Source organism: Arabidopsis thaliana, chromosome 3, assembly GCF_000001735.4.
Source record: "Arabidopsis thaliana chromosome 3, partial sequence".
NCBI classification, from domain to species: domain Eukaryota; kingdom Viridiplantae; phylum Streptophyta; class Magnoliopsida; order Brassicales; family Brassicaceae; genus Arabidopsis; species Arabidopsis thaliana.
In genome coordinates this window covers 17,731,292-17,749,216 of record NC_003074.8, presented here as the reverse complement: position 1 = coordinate 17,749,216, position 17,925 = coordinate 17,731,292, and the positions used below count along the sequence as shown (strand labels likewise).

The following is a 17,925-nucleotide window of genomic DNA, read 5'->3' as shown; positions in this document are numbered from 1 at the left end:
TACCTTTTTCCTAGACAACAACTGATCAAATAAATTACTTTATTATTAGTATGAAGTCTGAACTAAGCATTTTCCAAACAGTTTACATTGGCTAATCGATCGAAGTAAACGAACAATGTCCAGTGAGCTTAATTATGCACTAGTGACTAGTGTTATAAACTTCAAAGGGAGTCCAAATTTCAGCTTATAAAACCTCGTACCGAATTATGATTATATTAGCGAAACTGGTTTTGGGTTAAAAACATAACACATGTTTATATAGATAGATATTACATGCTAACAACTCATGATGAGTAGTAATGTGCAATGTTAGAAAGTATGGTTCGTTTTCAGAATCCACCTAACGGTTGGAATAACTCGAAATGTACCCATGAGTTTCCTATCTATATTTAGAACGACATGCATAATCTTGATTGTGACACTCAGTAATATTTCTCTCTAACCCGACCCGACCCGCCCGAACTCTCCCAAGTTACCTTTCCCCTTTTCGACCGTTTCTCTCTCTCTCTCTATTCTCTTCTTCGATTTATTGGTGTTTTGTTCGCTTACGCGATTTCTCGAAGAAAAATTCTCGTATTCCTGGATCGAAACAAGGCTGATTCGGTTACTCGCTGTTGCTGTTGTTGATTTTGGATCTGTGTTTTGTTATCTGCGGATCGGGAAATTGGAAAAAAACCTAGATATTTGAGCCATTTCGTCGCGAAATTAGGTTTTTTTTTTTCACCGGTGGGTTTTTGGATCTAAAGGTATCGAATATTGTCTGGGGAAAAAAGGAATTTTGAGGATTTGTTTGATTTTCGCTGAGGAAATTGATGTTGTTCGAAGGAGAAGATGATAGAAGGCTATGCATGGGAGGGTTTGTGAGCGGAGGCACAAAAGTCGTCGTCGGCACATGTTGATATCTTCCTCTCGTGTAATTGCGACTGTGGAAGGTGGTGGTTCTTCTTGTTTGTCCTTATCTTCATCTACCTCGTTTTCTAAGGTAAGTTCTATTCGATTTCGTTTCGATTTCCTCAGGCGTTTTTTTTTTCTTTCGTGTTTCCTTCTGTTTTGGTGGATGGGTTTGCCCAAAGTTTTGAAATTTCGTCTGGATTTTGTGATTCTATTGGTTGATTCGAGAAAATGAGTTTTTTTTTTTTTTTTTTTGGGTTTGCTCTTCGACTTATAGTTTTGTTTGGTGTTTGCTGTCACTAGCAGGACGGGCGCAAAATTAGTGTTGGTGACTGTGCTCTGTTTAAGCCACCACAGGATTGTCCACCGTTCATTGGGATAATTCGCTTGATCATTGCTGAGGAAGAAGATAAGTTGAAGTTGGGTGTTAATTGGCTTTATCGACCCACTGAATTAAAACTTGGCAAAGGTATCCTTCTAGAGGCTGAGCCGAACGAACTCTTTTATTCCTTTCACGAGGATAATATACCTGCAGCATCTTTACTGCATCCGTGTAAAGTTGCCTTCCTTCCAAGAGGTGTTGAACTGCCATCTGGTATCAGCTCGTTTGTGTGTCGGCGAGTTTACGACGTTACAAACGAGCGCTTATGGTGGCTGACTGATCAAGACTATATTGATGTGAGATTATAACTCATCACCAACTGCCTTCTTCTATTTGGATTTATGGCTTTCTCTGGTAACTAAGGCATTTTTTTCCTCTTTGCAGGATCGACAACTAGAAGTAGACAAGTTATTGTGTAAGACTCGTTCAGAAATGCATACAACATTACAGCAGGGTGGTCGTTCTCCAAAGTCCATGAATAGTCCAACAACATCACAACCGAAAGATGGCATCCAGAACAACAACTCTCTTTTCTCTCAGAGTAAGGGAAGGAAAAGAGAGCGTATGGATCATGGTTCTGAGTCTGTTAAACGGGAACGTTCTAGTCGAGTAGATGACAGTGGTTCCGGTCCCCTCAGAACCGAAAGCGGTTTAACGTCTGAGATTTTAAAATTTACAGAGAAAGGTGGTCTGGTGGATTCTGAAGGAGTTGAAAAATTGGTTCAGCTCATGCTGCCTGAGAGGAATGAAAAGAAAATAGACTTAGTTGGCCGTGCGATTCTTGCAGGGTTTGTAGCAGCGACAAACAGGTTTGATTGCCTTAGTCGTTTTGTCCAGCTCAGGGGATTACCCGTGTTTGATGAGTGGCTGCAGGAAGTTCATAAAGGGAAAGTTGGGGATGGGGGCAGTCCCAAAGACAGTGATAGGCTAGTAGACGATTTCCTCTTAGTCTTACTTCGGGCTCTTGATAAGCTACCGGTGAATCTCAACGCGCTTCAGACTTGTAACATTGGAAAGTCTGTTAATCATCTACGCTCACATAAAAATTCAGAGATTGGGAAAAAAGCAAGGAGCTTGGTTGACACTTGGAAGAAACGAGTTGAGGCAGAAATGGATGCGAAGTCTGGATCCAACCAGGGTGTTTCCTGGCCTGGAAGACTGAGTCATGGGGGAAGGCATTCAGGTGGTTCCGCGGAGGCAAACAAGACATCATCATCACACCTACATGCTTCTAAGTCTGTCTCGGTCAAACAACAGGTGGAAAACAACCTGAAGTGTGTAGCCACGTCGCCAGGCTCCACAAGATCAGCTCCTTCTCCGGGATCAGGTGGTAATGTTTCTAAAGATGGACAGCAGCGAAATGCTGGGGCTGGTGGTGTATCTGAAGTCCTAGCTGCAGTAAAGGATGAGAAAAGTAGCAGCTCCAGTCAGTCGCACAATAATAGTCAGTCTTGCTCGAGCGAGCATGCTAAAACAGGCAATTTATGTGGAAAAGAAGATGCAAGAAGCTCTACTGCTGGTTCAACTTTGAAGAAGTGTTCCGGTGGCTCTTCAAGGCATCGGAAGTCAAACAATGTGTTTCAAGGTTCGTCTTCGTCAGCATCCCCTAGGGGAGCTGGTTTGAGTAGAAGCTTCTCATCACACAGGAATGTCCCTTCTGAGAAAATTTCTCAATCAAGTTTGACATCTGAAAAGACTCTTGAGGTTCCTCTGACTGAGGGTTCCGGTAATAAATTGATTGTGAAGCTGCCGCGGGGTCGAAGTCCTGCTCAAAGTGTGAGTGGAGGCTCTTTGGAGGACCCTGCACCAGTGAATAGCAGAGTTTCTTCACCTGTGCATACGGTGAAGCAGGAACTGTGTGACAATAACTGGAGAGAAAAAAATCATTCTTATCGAGCTGATGTGAGCTCTGTCTTGAATGCCGAGTCTTGGCAAAGCAATGAATTAAAAGATATATTGACAGGCTCGCAAGAGGCAACTGGTTCACCACTTGTTGTTGCTGGTGATGAGCGCGAAGGGGCTCTTAAGGATTCTGATAAAGCATCTGGGAATGTTAAAGCCACATCTTCATTAGGAAATGAGTTCAAATCTGGAGAAAGACATGGCGGAACACTCAGTTCGATGAATGCTTTGATTGAAAGTTGTGTCAGATACTCTGAGACAAATGCCTCTTTGGCTGGTTCGGATGATGTTGGAATGAATCTTCTTGCTAGTGTTGCTGCTGATGAGATGTCTAAATCGCCTGTTGCATCACCCTCAGTATCTCAGCCTCCAAATTCCTTGATGAATGAAAATTCTACTGTAGGGAACAATACAAAGCTAATGGCTTCGGATGGCTTGCCTCATAAGCAACATCAAGCTGTTCGCCCCACTCTCAGTAATGAGCAAGGTGAGCAACATGTTAGCAGTAGTGGCACACAGTTGGAGTCAGAGATAAAAAATGAATCTAAGACCGGAGATCGTGTTAAGAGCTCGAATTCAGACACTGAAGATCTGCAAAGGTTTGTGGATCAGCGCCTAGAGAGCAATGAAAATTCAGATGGTGTCGTTGCTTCGCCTCCTTTACCCACAAAAGTCATTAAGGAAAATATTTTGGATGATAGTGACTCTGGAGAAGTGAAGGATATAAAGACTGATGTTAAATCAGAGGCTGATTGCACATCTGACTTAACAAAAAGAGTAGCAAGCTCAATGCTAACCGAATGTAGAGATGTAAGTAAAATGGTAGATTCTGTGGCTGTTGAACATACTCCCTTGGAAGGTGTTGATGATGATAAGAAAGAAGAGAAACCCCCAACGGCGTTGAGTTCTGAGCTAGTTAAAAAAGTGGAAGAAGATGTACCCGTTTCTTCTGGGATTTCAAGGGGTATGGATGCTGTAAGCATTGATAGACCTATAACTGAAATGGTCAATAATATTGCGTTTAATCATATGGACCAAAAAGATATAAAGAAGATTAAGCAGGATTTTGATACTTCTGTGGGAGCTGTAAAGGATGCCTCAGCCGGTTTGGACTCATCTGTAACTAAAGGTAAAGTTGAGCCTGTGGAGGGGAATCTAGAAAATATTGAAATCATGGAACGGTACTCAGGATTAAGAGCTACTCCAGGATTATCACCTAAAGAAGCAGAGGATCTTAAGAGACCGAATGCGCCTAAAACCAGTGATGCTGATGGAGATGAAGCGGGGGAATGTACGTCTGCTGCCAGAGATGCTTCTTCCGTTTCAGCTGCAGCTTCAGCTTCAGCTGGCTCTGAGATGGATGCCAGAGTTGAATTTGATCTAAATGAAGGTTTTGATGGAGACGATGCACAACATGGGGACTCAAATAACTTCTCTGGATCTGTAGTTTTGACGCCTACTCCTCTACAACCAGTTAATACCTTACCTTTTCCGGTGGCTCCTGTATCTAGTGGAATTCCTGCATCCATTACTGTTGCTGCTGCCGTCAAAGGTCCGTTTGTTCCACCTGAAGATCTGTTGAGATATAAAGGGGCTGTTGGTTGGAGAGGATCTGCTGCCACTAGTGCCTTCCGCCCAGCTGAGCCAAGAAAAGCTCAGGATGTGTTACTGAGCATTAACAATACCTCTACATCTGATGCATCTACTTCTGCTGGCAAACAGACAAGGACGTTTCTGGATTTTGACTTGAATGTACCTGACGAGAGAGTCCTTGAAGATTTGGCTTCCCAAAGATCTGGAAATCCCACAAATTGTACATCTGGTATCACAAATAATTTTGACCAAGTACGTTCTGGGGTCATGGGTTCCGCCCTTGATCATTCTTCTGGAGGCCTTGATCTAAACAAAGTTGATGATTTAACTGATATGAACAGCTACACAATGAACAGTAGTCATCGGCTAGATTCATCTTTTCAGCAGGTTAAATTACCATCGACTGGTGGTCGTAGAGATTTTGATTTAAATGATGGACCTGTGGGTGATGATGCAGCTGTTGAGCCATCGATGGTTCTAAATCAACATTCACGAAGTGGCTTGCCATCACAACCATCTCTCTCTGGAATTCGAGTGAATGGCGAAAACATGGCTAGTTTCTCAACTTGGTTTCCTGCTGCTAACGCTTATTCAGCTGTGAGCATGCCTCCAATTATGCCTGAGAGAGGTGATCAGCCTTTTCCAATGATTGCCACTCGTGGCCCACAGAGAATGTTGGGTCCAACAACTGGTGTTTCCTCATTTTCCCCTGAAGGGTACAGGGGTCCTGTTTTGTCGTCGTCTCCAGCCATGCCATTTCAGTCCACAACGTTCCAGTATCCTGTCTTTCCTTTTGGAAATAGCTTCCCCGTTACCCCAGCGAATTTCCCTGGTGCTTCTACAGCACACATGGATTCTTCTTCAAGCGGGAGAGCTTACTTCCCCGGTGTCAACTCTCAAATATTGGGTCCTGGAGTTCCAGTTCCGTCTAATTACCCAAGACCTTATATAGTTGGCCTCCCAAACGGTGGTAGCAATGGCGGTGTTTTGGACAATAGCGCGAAATGGTTTAGGTCAGGACTTGACTTAAATTCTGGTCCTGGAGGTCATGAAACAGAGGGAAGAGACGAATCAACACTTGTATCAAGGCAATTATCTTCATCTGCTTCCGTACCGTCGAAGGAGGATCAAGCAAGAATGTATCAAATGTCAGGTGGTGTTCTGAAGAGGAAAGAACCGGAAGGAGGATGGGATGGATATAGGCAGTCCTTATAACAATAACAATAACACACTTTAGGTCATTTTTCATGCATGTGTATCTATCTCTATACACCGGCTCAAAAAACTAGCGATAAAACAAATGTTAGTGGCTTTTGAGTGTGTTCAAAATGATTTATAAAAGAAGTCTTCGGCATTGTGGCCTTACATGTGTTGCGTTAGGTGATGGGGGTTGTACTATAGACACAAGATTAGTTAATTCTATAAGGGTCAAACCAATTCGAAACAAACAAACATCAGGGTCACATATACTCATCTCTGCCAAAGTCTATGTATATTCCGACTCATCAGAACCACAAAACTGGGCAATTAGAAAAAAAAGAAGTGAACAATCATCAGATGGAATTGACTCATCAATTCTTCCCACACAGAATGTTTCTGCACAATAGAGAAGCCAATTTATAATCGTTATACAAACATACAAAACTGTATGAAGAAGCTAAAGGTTGGATAACCAATGTCTAGTATTACATAATATCTTAGTTATATATTAAAAGAGTGAAGATTATTTCAAGTTACGAGAGACATCCGTTGCGAGGCTTATGCTTCTTCTTCTTCTCCTTTTGTTTCACTGCTGGTTTAATTACTACTTTGATAGCAGCATCAAATATGGCTTTCACATTCTGCAAAAGCCATAAACCAAAGAAGCATATAGTTTGCAAGTAAAGAGTCAATGACTCCTAAATTTCCAAACACACATGTACAAGTGTACCTGTTGAGTTTTTGAGCTACATTCAATGTAATAAGTCGCTCCGATATGCTTGCGGAGTTCCTCTCCCTATCACACATGAAACATGAATGAATTTCCAACGGCACCACGAAGCCATTCTAACTCAACAAAAGCAAATAACTTTCAACGAAGAAACGCACAAAAACCAGAGAGATTGTGAAATAGAGAGATAAAATGAAGTGATTAACATGAGGAAGTGTGGAGAATGTACTTCATGTTATTTTTGAAAATCTCAAATCTGTAGTCTTTTAGATCGAGCTTCACAGGAACATGATGATGGCTTGTCCACCTGCTGTATAGCTTTAGTAATAGATGGATGAGCCACCATTTGGTTCCAATGAAGCTCGACCTAAAAGAAAATAGATATGAAGTTTTCAGAAATAACGCGAAGTTGTTGGGCATTCGCTGCTAGGCACCTATTGAGGGGATTAACTACGAAAGTACGACCCAGTTGGTGATGTTTTCTGCACAAGAACTAATTTCTGCAGACAAAGTCACCACCAAGTTTGGCACTCAAATTCATCAAGAAAAATGCAACCCTTTTAAAGGCACAAAATGTGAGGTAACCATCTATCAATTCAGATATGTAGATGTAGATCTTTCAACGAGGCAGCCTTATCAACGCTATTGCAATCCGGCTTTTTTTATCAACCACACATTAATTAAAAGATGATTCCATGATTGGTTACCCAATCTGGAAGAAAAGAGTTTAGATACGTAACTTCAGAAAATAATAATTTAGAAAAACGCGGTAGACAATCCGCCCTAATATTACTCAAACGAGAAATAGAAGATATCGAAAAAGAGGAAAAATATTACGGAGCGATCCAAACTCATCTAGAAGATTGGAGAAAGCGTGTCATTCTTCAAGAGACTGCACCATCGAGACTAGCTCTGTGCAATCTGATTCAAATGTCTGGCAGTCGATCCTTCGTGAAAGGATATTCTTCATAACCCAAATTAAAGCTTCCAGCTCCGAGTGAAGGGGAGAAGGGCTCCTCCAGAGGCACTTTGCACATAAGAGTACTGTTTGATCAATTCCTTGAAAACACCACCATCCTAATCCCATGGTTAGATCCGAAGATTTCCATGATCCATCAACCCTACATCTAATAGAATGAGTCAGTTGATCCATAGACACCCTGGTAACATTCGATTCAATCGGTTCCAGTTGGGCCGCATCCCACAATAATTGTTCACTCAAAGCGACATTTAGAATATCTAAAGGTTCTGATTGTAAACCTTTGAAAACCTTTTTATTCCTATCTTTCCAAATAAACTATAAAATCCATGCATAAAAGTTATTTCCCTCTCTCTCATCTATTGGAGATGGTAATCCACAAAAAAAGTAATGAAGATTTGAAAATTCCGAGGTTAAAGGAAAGCTTCCTGCTATTACAGGAATCGAAGACATTTCCCAGACTTGTCGAGAGTGAGGACACTCAAAATCTATTTTTTGTAGTCAATTTTTAAAAAATATAGTCAGCCTAGTATAACTATTCATGCTTATGGATATATTTCGCAAGGAGTGATGACGAAAAACTCTGGAACGGATTTGAACTACGCAATGCCTTTGGTCAAGTACGGGATGAGGCAGAACGGGATATAAATATTGGATAGCTAAGAATTCGTATAGTCCCCAATGTGGAGAAGGCGAATATATTAGGATCGAGAGAGGGATTGCTGATTCAAACTTGGTTACAGAAGAGAGACAGAGATGTTGTTAGGATTAAAACAAAATTGGTTACACAATATAGTGCGACCAAAAAAGAAAAACATGCAATTTTACAAAATATGGTTGAAACAAAAGGCCCATGTCTTTTGGTCCTCAAAAACTATTTTTGTGAATTCAGTTGATGATACAAAAATAGAAATTCGGTAAAATAAACAATGATGCGGTTAGATGTGGTAAGAGATACCGATTAAATATAACGACATGATAAGAAAAAATAAAAATGGACTAAAAATACTATTAATTTTAAAAAGAAAACAAATTTTGACAGCAACATTAAACATAACAATTTTGCTGTGGATTCAATGGATGCTTGGTTTCGTTTTGACGGTAAAAGAACAACTTCGTTTTTTCTAAAGGGGCATAAGGTTTTGTGAAAGAATTATAAAAAAAAACTGTTTTGCCACCATTTTTGTTAATCGACTTATCATATAGCACTTGTTTTTACTAGTGATATGCAATATTACAACTTTTTGTGGAAGAATATACAAACACACAAATCAAAAATCCAAGTAGTTATTCATCTAACTTATTTGTAGTTGATGAATGGTTATGTGTGGTTGAGACAATAAATATAACCAAGTTGTACCGAATGAATTGGCCATCACTCTATTTTAAACACAAAACAGTGACTATACACAATTTCTTAAACCCGATTGAAAAATAATATAAATTGGACAATTAAAAAAAAACTTCTGACAAGTTTTTTGGTTTATTTCGGTTCTTCAAACCGGCTTGCATAGAATCAAATTTTAATTGTAAAACAAAAACAAAAAAAGTAAAGTCAAAAGGAGTAAGGAAACGTGGTCAAAACCGTCCGTCACTCACCCACCTCTTAATCTCTCCAGTCCCTATGTCACCTGAAAAAGATTGGAGATGACGTCACGCCCATATTGTTTTTTCATTTAAGTCACCGCACTGTCACGTTATCTTTGCCCCTTCCATCCACAACTCCTCTCTCTAACCCGACCCGATCCGCCCGAACTCGTCCAAGTCACCTTTCCCCTTTTTCGCCCCGTCTCTCTCTCTCTCTCTCTTCTTCGATTTATTGGTGTTTGGTTCGCTTACGCGATTTCTCGAAGAAAAAATCTCGTATTCCTGGATCGAAACAAGGCTGATTCGATTACTCGCTGTCGCTGTTGTTGATTTTGGATCTGTGTTTTGTTATCTTCGGATCGGGAATCGAAGCCCTAGAGATTTGATCCATTTCGTCGCGAAATTAGGTTTTTTTTTTCACCGATAAGTTTTTGGATCTAAAGTTATCGAATATTGTCAGGGGGAAAAAGGAATTTTGAGGATTTGTTGGATTTTGCTGAGGATATTGATGTTGTTCGAAGGAGAAGATGATAGAAGGCTATGCATGGGAGGGTTTGTGAGCGGAGACACAAAAGTCGTCGTCGGCACATGTTGATATCTTCCTCTCGTGTAATTGCGACTGTGGAAGGTGGTGGTTCTTCTTGTTTGTCCTTATCTTCATCTACCTCGTTTTCTAAGGTAAGTTCTATTCGATTTCGTTTCGATTTCCTCAGGCGTTTTTTTTTTCTTTCGTGTTTCCTTCTGTTTTGGTGGATGGGTTTGCCCAAAGTTTTGAAATTTCGTCTGGATTTTGTGATTCTATTGCTTGATTCGAGAAAATGAGTTTTTTTTTTTTTTTTTGGGTTTGCTCTTCGACTTATAGTTTTGTTTGGTGTTTGCTGTCACTAGCAGGACGGGCGCAAAATTAGTGTTGGTGACTGTGCTCTGTTTAAGCCACCACAGGATTGTCCACCGTTCATTGGGATAATTCGCTTGATCATTGCTGAGGAAGAAGATAAGTTGAAGTTGGGTGTTAATTGGCTTTATCGACCCACTGAATTAAAACTTGGCAAAGGCATCCTTCTAGAGGCTGAGCCGAACGAACTCTTTTACTCCTTTCACGAGGATAATATACCTGCTGCATCTTTACTGCATCCGTGTAAAGTTGCCTTCCTTCCAAGAGGTGTTGAACTGCCATCTGGTATCAGCTCGTTTGTGTGTCGGCGAGTTTACGACGTTACAAACGAGCGCTTATGGTGGCTGACTGATCAAGACTATATTGATGTGAGATTATAACTCATCACCAACTGCCTTCTTCTATTTGGATTTATGGCTTTCTCTGGTAACTAAGGCATTTTTTTCCTCTTTGCAGGATCGACAACTAGAAGTAGACAAGTTATTGTGTAAGACTCGTTCAGAAATGCATACAACATTACAGCAGGGTGGTCGGTCTCCCAAGTCCATGAATAGTCCAACAACATCACAACCGAAAGATGGCATCCAGAACAGTAACTCTTTTCTCTCTCAGGGTAAGGGAAGGAAAAGAGAGCGTATGGATCATGGTTCCGAGTCTGTTAAAAGGGAACGTTCTAGTCGAGTAGATGACAGTGGTTCTGGTCCCCTCAGAACAGAAAGCGGTTTAAAGTCTGAAATTTTAAAATTTACAGAGAAAGGTGGTCTGGTGGATTCTGAAGGAGTTGAAAAATTGGTTCAGCTCATGCTGCCTGAGAGGAATGAAAAGAAAATAGACTTAGTTGGCCGTGCAATTCTTGCAGGGGTTGTAGCGGCAACAGACAAGTTTGATTGCCTTAGTCGTTTTGTCCAGCTCAGGGGATTACCTGTGTTTGATGAGTGGCTGCAGGAAGTTCATAAAGGGAAAGTTGGGGATGGGGGCAGTCCCAAAGACAGTGATAGGTTAGTAGACGATTTCCTCTTAGTCTTACTTCGGGCTCTTGATAAGCTACCTGTGAATCTCAACGCGCTACAGACTTGTAACATTGGAAAGTCTGTTAATCATCTACGCTCACATAAAAATTCAGAGATTGGGAAAAAAGCAAGGAGCTTGGTTGACACTTGGAAGAAACGAGTTGAGGCAGAAATGGATGCGAAGTCTGGATCCAACCAGGGTGTTTCCTGGCCTGGAAGACTGAGTCATGGGGGAAGGCATTCAGGTGGTTCCGCGGAGGCAAACAAGACATCATCATCACACCTACATGCTTCTAAGTCTGTCTCGGTCAAACAACAGGTGGAAAACAACCTGAAGTGTGTAGCCACGTCGCCAGGCTCCACAAGATCAGCTCCTTCTCCGGGATCAGGTGGTAATGTTTCTAAAGATGGACAGCAGCGAAATGCTGGGGCTGGTGGTGTATCTGAAGTCCTAGCTGCAGTAAAGGATGAGAAAAGTAGCAGCTCCAGTCAGTCGCACAATAATAGTCAGTCTTGCTCGAGCGAGCATGCTAAAACAGGCAATTTATGTGGAAAAGAAGATGCAAGAAGCTCTACTGCTGGTTCAACTTTGAAGAAGTGTTCCGGTGGCTCTTCAAGGCATCGGAAGTCAAACAATGTGTTTCAAGGTTCGTCTTCGTCAGCATCCCCTAGGGGAGCTGGTTTGAGTAGAAGCTTCTCATCACACAGGAATGTCCCTTCTGAGAAAATTTCTCAATCAAGTTTGACATCTGAAAAGACTCTTGAGGTTCCTCTGACTGAGGGTTCCGGTAATAAATTGATTGTGAAGCTGCCGAATCGTGGTCGAAGTCCTGCTCAAAGTGTGAGTGGAGGCTCTTTGGAAGACCCTGCACCGGTGAATAGCAGAGTTTCTTCACCTGTGCATGCGGTGAAGCAGGAACTATGTGACAATAACGGGAGAGAAAAAAATCATTCTTATCGACCTAATGTGAGCTCTGTCTTGAATGCTGAGTCTTGGCAAAGCAATGAATTAAAAGATATTTTGACAGGCTCGCAAGAGGCAGCTGGTTCACCACTTGTTGCTGGTGATGAGCGCGGAGGGGATCTTAAGGATTCTGATAAAGCATCTGGGAATGTTAAAGGCACATCTTCCTTAGGAAATGAGTTCAAATCTGGAGAGAGGCATGGCGGAACACTCAGTTCGATGAATGCTTTGATTGAAAGTTGTGTCAGATACTCTGAGACGAATGCCTCTTTGGCTGGTTCGGATGATGTTGGAATGAATCTTCTTGCTAGTGTTGCTGCTGATGAGATGTCTAAATCGCCTGTTGCATCTCCCTCAGTATCTCAGCCTCCAAATTCCGTGATGAATGAAAATTCTACTGTAGGGAACAATACAAAGCTAATGGCTTCGGATGGCTTGCCTCACGAGCAACATCAAGCTGTTTGTACCTCTGTCAGTACTGAGCAAGGTGAGCAACATGTTAGCAGTAGTGGCACACAGTTGGAGTCAGAAATAAAAAATGAATCTAAGACCGGAGATCGTGATAAGAGCTCGAATTCAGACACTGAAGATCTGCAAAGGTTGGTGGATCAGTGCTTAGAGAGCAATGACAATTCAGATGGTGTTGTTGCTTCGCCTGCTTTACCCACTAAAGCCGTTAAGGAAAAGATTTTGAATGATAGTGACTCTGGGGAACTGAAGGATATAAAGACTGATGTTAAATCAGAGGCTGATTGCACATCTGACTCAACGAAAAGAGTAGCAAGCTCAATGCTAACCGAATGTAGAGATGTAAGTAAAAAGGTAGATTCTGTGGCTGTTGAACAGACTCCCTTGGAAGGTGTTGATGATGATAAGAAAGAAGAGAAACCCCCAACGGCGTTGAGTTCTGAGCTAGTTAAAAAAGTGGAAGAAGATGTACCCGTTTCTTCTGGGATTTCAAGGGATATGGATGCTGTAAGCATTGGTAGACCTATAACTGAAATGGTCAATAATGTTGCGTTTAATCATATGGACCAAAAAGATGTAAAGAAGATTAAGCAGGATTGTGATACTTCTGTGGGAGCTATAAAGGATACCTCAGCCGGTTTGGACTCATCTGTAACTAAAGGTAAAGTTGAGCCTGTGGAGGGGAATCTGGAAAATAGTGAAGTCAAGGAACGGTACTCAGGATTAAGAGCTACTCCAGGATTATCACCTAAAGAAGCTGAGGATCTTGAGAGACCGAATGGGCCTAAAACCAGTGATGCTGATGGAGATGAAGCGGGGGAATGTACGTCTGCTGCCAGAGATGCTTCTTCTGTTTCAGCTGCAGCTTCAGCTGGCTCTGAGATGGATGCCAGAGTTGAATTTGATCTAAATGAAGGTTTTGATGGAGACGATGCAAAACATGGGGACTCAAATAACTTCTCTGGATCTGTATTTTTGACGCCTACTCCTCTACAACCAGTTAAGACCTTACCTTTTCCGGTGGCTCCTGTATCTAGTGGAACTCGTGCATCTATTACTGTTGCTGCTGCTGCCAAAGGTCCGTTTGTTCCACCTGAAGATCTGTTGAGAAATAAAGGGGCTGTTGGTTGGAGAGGATCTGCTGCCACTAGTGCCTTCCGCCCAGCTGAGCCAAGAAAACCTCAGGATGTGTTACTGAGCATTAACAACACCTCTACATCTGATGCATCTACTTCTGCTGGCAAACAGACAAGGACGTTTCTGGATTTTGACTTGAATGTACCTGACGAGAGAGTCCTTGAAGATTTGGCTTCCCAAAGATCTGGAAATCCCACAAATTGTACATCTGATATCACCAATAGTTTTGACCAAGTACGTTCTGGGGTCATGGGTTCCGCCCTTGATCATTCTTCTGGAGGCCTTGATCTTGATCTAAACAAAGTTGATGATTCAACTGATATGATCAGCTACACAATGAACAGTAGTCATCGGCTAGATTCATCTTTTCAGCAGGTTAAATTACCATCGACTGGTGGTCGTAGAGATTTTGATTTAAATGATGGACCTGTGGGTGATGATGCAGCTGTTGAGCCATCTATGGTTCTAAATCAACATTCACGAAGTGGCTTGCCATCACAACCATCTCTCTCTGGAATTCGAGTGAATGGCGAAAACATGGCTAGTTTCTCAACTTGGTTTCCTGCTGCTAACGCTTATTCAGCTGTGAGCATGCCTCCAATTATGCCTGAGAGAGGTGATCAGCCTTTTCCAATGATTGCCACTCGTGGCCCACAGAGAATGTTGGGTCCAACAACTGGTGTTTCCTCATTTACCCCTGAAGGGTACAGGGGTCCTGTTTTGTCGTCGTCTCCAGCCATGCCATTTCAGTCCACAACGTTCCAGTATCCTGTCTTTCCTTTTGGAAACAGCTTCCCCGTTACCTCAGCGAATTTCCCTGGTGCTTCTACAGCACACATGGATTCTTCTTCAAGCGGGAGAGCTTGCTTCCCCGGTGTCAACTCTCAAATATTGGGTCCTGGAGTTCCAGTTCCGTCTAATTACCCAAGACCTTATATAGTTGGCCTCCCAAACGGTGGTAGCAATGGCGGTGTTTTGGACAATGGCGCGAAATGGTTTAGGTCAGGACTTGACTTAAATTCTGGTCCTGGAGGTCATGAAACAGAGGGAAGAGACGAATCAACACTTGTGGCAAGGCAATTATCCTCATCTGCTTCCTTACCTTTGAAGGAGGATCAAGCAAGAATGTATCAAATGTCAGGTGGTGTTCTGAAGAGGAAAGAACCGGAAGGAGGATGGGATGGATATAGGCAGTCCTCATGGCAATAACAGTAGCTCAGAATCTCAGTAGGCCACATGAGCTTGTAAGCCCTCGAAATCCACAAACCTTAGTGTTTTATGACCTCTCTTTTTGTTTTTCTCTCTCTTACTAATGTTTCAGTTACATTTTTACTCTGCTAGTTACTAAGAGATGAGAGTGAATGTGATGCCACAAGGCTTCATTGGCTGGCCTGCTCTGTACAAATGAGGCATGGGTGAGTCAATTTGCGACTTCACAGTGGTCTCAACCTTTTTAAGAACACAAACCTGACCTCTTGGTTTCACCATCATGTAGATCTTCCAAAAACAGTCCTAAATTCACCGGAGTGGCCATTCTCTTTCAGAAGAGTCATCAACAAGGTTCTCAGCGAGAGACCCGCATCACCACCTCCCCACAAAGAGTTTTAAAAGGTGAAAACACACTTTTAGGTCATTTTTCATGCATGTGTGTATCTCTATACACCGGCTCAAAAAACTAGCGATAAAACAAATGTTGGTGGCTTTTGAGTGTGTTCAAAATGATAAAAAAAAAAGTCTTTCGCATTGTGGCTTTACATGTGTGCGTTAGGTGATGGGGGTTGTATTATAGACACAAGATTAGTTACTTCTTTTTATCTTTCTTTTTCCAGTTTGTAGATTTATTACTTCTTGTGCTGGTTCTGTTTGAAATTTACAGGCTTCTTCTTACTTGTCACGCTTTTGTCGTTTGGTCTTGGATCTCATAATAGGACCAAATAAATTCGAATATGTGATTAAGGATTCACCTTTTTTCGAAAGAAGCAAGTGTTAACCACGTTAAGTCGTGAACTACTCCAAGTTTTGGCTACAAAATGGCTATAACAATTCTATAAGGGTCAAACCAAATCGAAACAAACAAACATCAGGGTCACATATACAAACAGAATCGAAGAAGCTACTAATTGAGGCTCATCTCTGCCAGAGTCTATGTAATTCCGACTTATCAGAATCACAAACTGGCCAATTAGAAAAGAAAAGAAAAAAAAAGAAGTGAACAATCATCAGATGGAATTGACTCATCAATTCTTCCCACACAGAATGTTTCTGCACAATAGAGAAGCCAATCTATAATCATTACACAAACAAACAAAACTGTATGAAGAAGCTAAAGGTTGCATAACCAAATTCTAGTATTACATAATTTCTTAGTTATATATTAAAAAGAGTGAAGATTATTGAACTTACGAGAGACATCCGCTGCGAGGCTTCTGCTTCTTCTTCTTCTCCTTTTGTTTCACTGCTGGTTTAATTACTACTTTAATAGCAGCATCAAATACGGCTTTCACATTCTGCAAAAGCCATGAACCAAAGAAAAGCATATAGTTTGCAAGTAAAGAGTCACCTAACACTAATGACTCCTAAGTTTCCAAACACACATGAACAAGTGTACCTGTTGAGTTTTTGAGCTACATTCAATGTAATAAGTCGCTCCGATATGCTTGCGGAGTTCCTCTCCCTGTAACACATGAATGATTAAATCATATAAAACCTAGAGAAGAGAGAGTCTAGAGAATGTCACAACAATCTTTTCGGTTTCTACAGGTTGAAAAAGCACACCTGTGATGTAGTTACCGGGGACAGTCCAGGATGATCAGACAAGTAATGTCTATCTTCACGAAGATCTAGATAACGGAACATTGTAAGAAACATTACATATATGTGATTCTCAAGCATTACACAAGGAAATATGTTGGCTCCACTCTTATAGCTATCTTACCCATTTTGGTACCAACAAGCACAATGGGGACTCCTGGTGCAAAGTGTTGGAGTTCAGGGATCCACTGAACAAAATAAACGCTTCAAAAACATCAGAAATTCACATTTCATTCTTTGTTTTCCCAGTAAGAAATACAATGAATCCAATTTCCACAAACCTTTTTAAACACATTCTCATAGCTAGCTCGGCTGATCAATGAGAAAGCCAACACAAAAACATCTGCTCCTCTGTAACTTAAAGGCCTTAGTCTGTTATAGTCTTCTTGCCCTGCAAACATGAAAGGGTACTCATAATCATAAAACTCTTAACAGTCACTAATCTTCAACACTCCCTATAAAGTTCTCTATCTAAGAATCCCAAATCAAAAGCAAACTTGCTAGATGTTAGAAAGATTAGAACCACATAACATTAGTGAACTTGGTTATTCTGAGATATTCAAGAGAGGGATACAGAAATGTTACTTACCGGCAGTGTCCCAAAGGCCTAAGTTCACAGTGATGCCTTCAACCACAACATTAACACTAAAGTTGTCAAAAACTGTTGGTATGTAGTCCTGATACAATCCATCAAGCAAATCTTTAACTTCACGAGAACAACAAATGCGCAATAGAGTAAGAGGAAACACTGGTGAATCAAGAAAGCCACTAACTTTACAATGTAAGATTTTTCAGAATCTCCAAAAAAGGATTATTTTTGCACAATCCCTAAAAAAGGAGCTAACTTTGAAATACCATGCTAAAATTCTCGGTGAAAGAGTTGAAATTTGACAGACCCAGAAGTATATTCAACTAAAAGTGACGAAATTGGAGATGCCCGAAAGAACAATTTGATGAAAAATCAGCGAAACTGTGATTTACTTGATCAAATTTTAAACTTACAGTAGGGAATTTGTTGCTAGTGTAGCAGATGAGCATACAAGTTTTTCCAACGGCACCATCTCCAACAGTCACACATTTGATGAATTTTGAAGCACTCGAAGCCATTCTAACTCACCAAAAGCAAACAACTTTCAACGAAGAAACGCCCAAAAACCAGAGAGATTGTGAGAGAGATAATAGAGAGATAAATGAAGTGATTAACATGAGGAAGTGTGGTAATAAACTATATAAACCCCATATGATTAAAAAAACTAAACTCTCTTTTTTTTCACTTTTCTTTCAATATTTTCAAAGTTTCAATTTTGTATTTTTGTCTCTTTCGTTTTTTGGTTTGAAGACTGAAGAGAGGGAAAGAAGAGGGGCTCACATGATAT

General features: G+C 41.2%; 3 protein-coding genes, 1 non-coding gene and 1 pseudogene across 9 annotated transcripts; 2 read left to right on the top strand and 3 right to left on the bottom strand.

The window, feature by feature from the left end:
* Positions 1 to 431: 431 nt before the first annotated feature.
* On the top strand, positions 432 to 6,228 carry AT3G48060 (BAH and TFIIS domain-containing protein). 3 transcript variants are annotated; one of them, NM_114675.4, is made up of 4 exons: positions 481 to 639; positions 710 to 982; positions 1,198 to 1,569; positions 1,658 to 6,103. In NM_114675.4, the coding sequence occupies exons 2-4, from the start codon at positions 845 to 847 to the stop codon at positions 5,981 to 5,983; spliced, it is 4,836 nt and encodes a 1,611-aa protein (NP_190389.1). In that variant the 5' UTR covers positions 481 to 639; positions 710 to 844; the 3' UTR covers positions 5,984 to 6,103. The 3 variants fall into 3 exon arrangements, with proteins under 3 accessions (NP_001327753.1, NP_001327754.1, NP_190389.1); NM_001339348.1 differs by having other exon boundaries at positions 432 to 982; positions 1,195 to 1,569; positions 1,658 to 6,228; NM_001339349.1 differs by having other exon boundaries at positions 437 to 982; positions 1,658 to 6,228.
* Positions 6,229 to 6,494: 266 nt separating this feature from the next.
* Positions 6,495 to 6,909, bottom strand: AT3G48058 (annotated as a pseudogene). The gene is made up of 2 exons: positions 6,699 to 6,909; positions 6,495 to 6,609 (listed from the first exon to the last, which is right to left on the bottom strand).
* A 5-nt stretch (positions 6,910 to 6,914) lies between these two features.
* MIR843 lies at positions 6,915 to 7,119 on the bottom strand. Its single transcript, NR_141652.1, has one exon. It is a non-coding gene; the product is annotated as a microRNA ath-MIR843 precursor (primary transcript).
* A 2,227-nt stretch (positions 7,120 to 9,346) lies between these two features.
* Positions 9,347 to 15,702, top strand: SUO. 2 transcript variants are annotated; one of them, NM_180338.6, is made up of 5 exons: positions 9,347 to 9,942; positions 10,156 to 10,527; positions 10,616 to 14,982; positions 15,080 to 15,153; positions 15,234 to 15,702. In NM_180338.6, exons 1-3 carry the CDS (start codon positions 9,805 to 9,807, stop codon positions 14,945 to 14,947), a joined length of 4,842 nt encoding a protein of 1,613 aa, NP_850669.2. In that variant the 5' UTR covers positions 9,347 to 9,804; the 3' UTR covers positions 14,948 to 14,982; positions 15,080 to 15,153; positions 15,234 to 15,702. The 2 variants fall into 2 exon arrangements, with proteins under 2 accessions (NP_850669.2, NP_190388.2); NM_114674.7 differs by having other exon boundaries at positions 15,080 to 15,702.
* A 1-nt stretch (position 15,703) lies between these two features.
* On the bottom strand, positions 15,704 to 17,880 carry ROP10 (RHO-related protein from plants 10). Of its 2 annotated transcripts, NM_114673.3 has the most exons (8): positions 17,552 to 17,880; positions 17,139 to 17,226; positions 16,831 to 16,940; positions 16,674 to 16,737; positions 16,514 to 16,578; positions 16,347 to 16,412; positions 16,142 to 16,245; positions 15,704 to 16,000 (listed from the first exon to the last, which is right to left on the bottom strand). In NM_114673.3, exons 1-8 carry the CDS (start codon positions 17,654 to 17,656, stop codon positions 15,976 to 15,978), a joined length of 627 nt encoding a protein of 208 aa, NP_566897.1. In that variant the 5' UTR covers positions 17,657 to 17,880; the 3' UTR covers positions 15,704 to 15,975. The 2 variants fall into 2 exon arrangements, with proteins under 2 accessions (NP_566897.1, NP_001327655.1); NM_001339347.1 differs by having other exon boundaries at positions 16,142 to 16,412.
* Between the last annotated feature and the right edge of the window lie 45 nt (positions 17,881 to 17,925).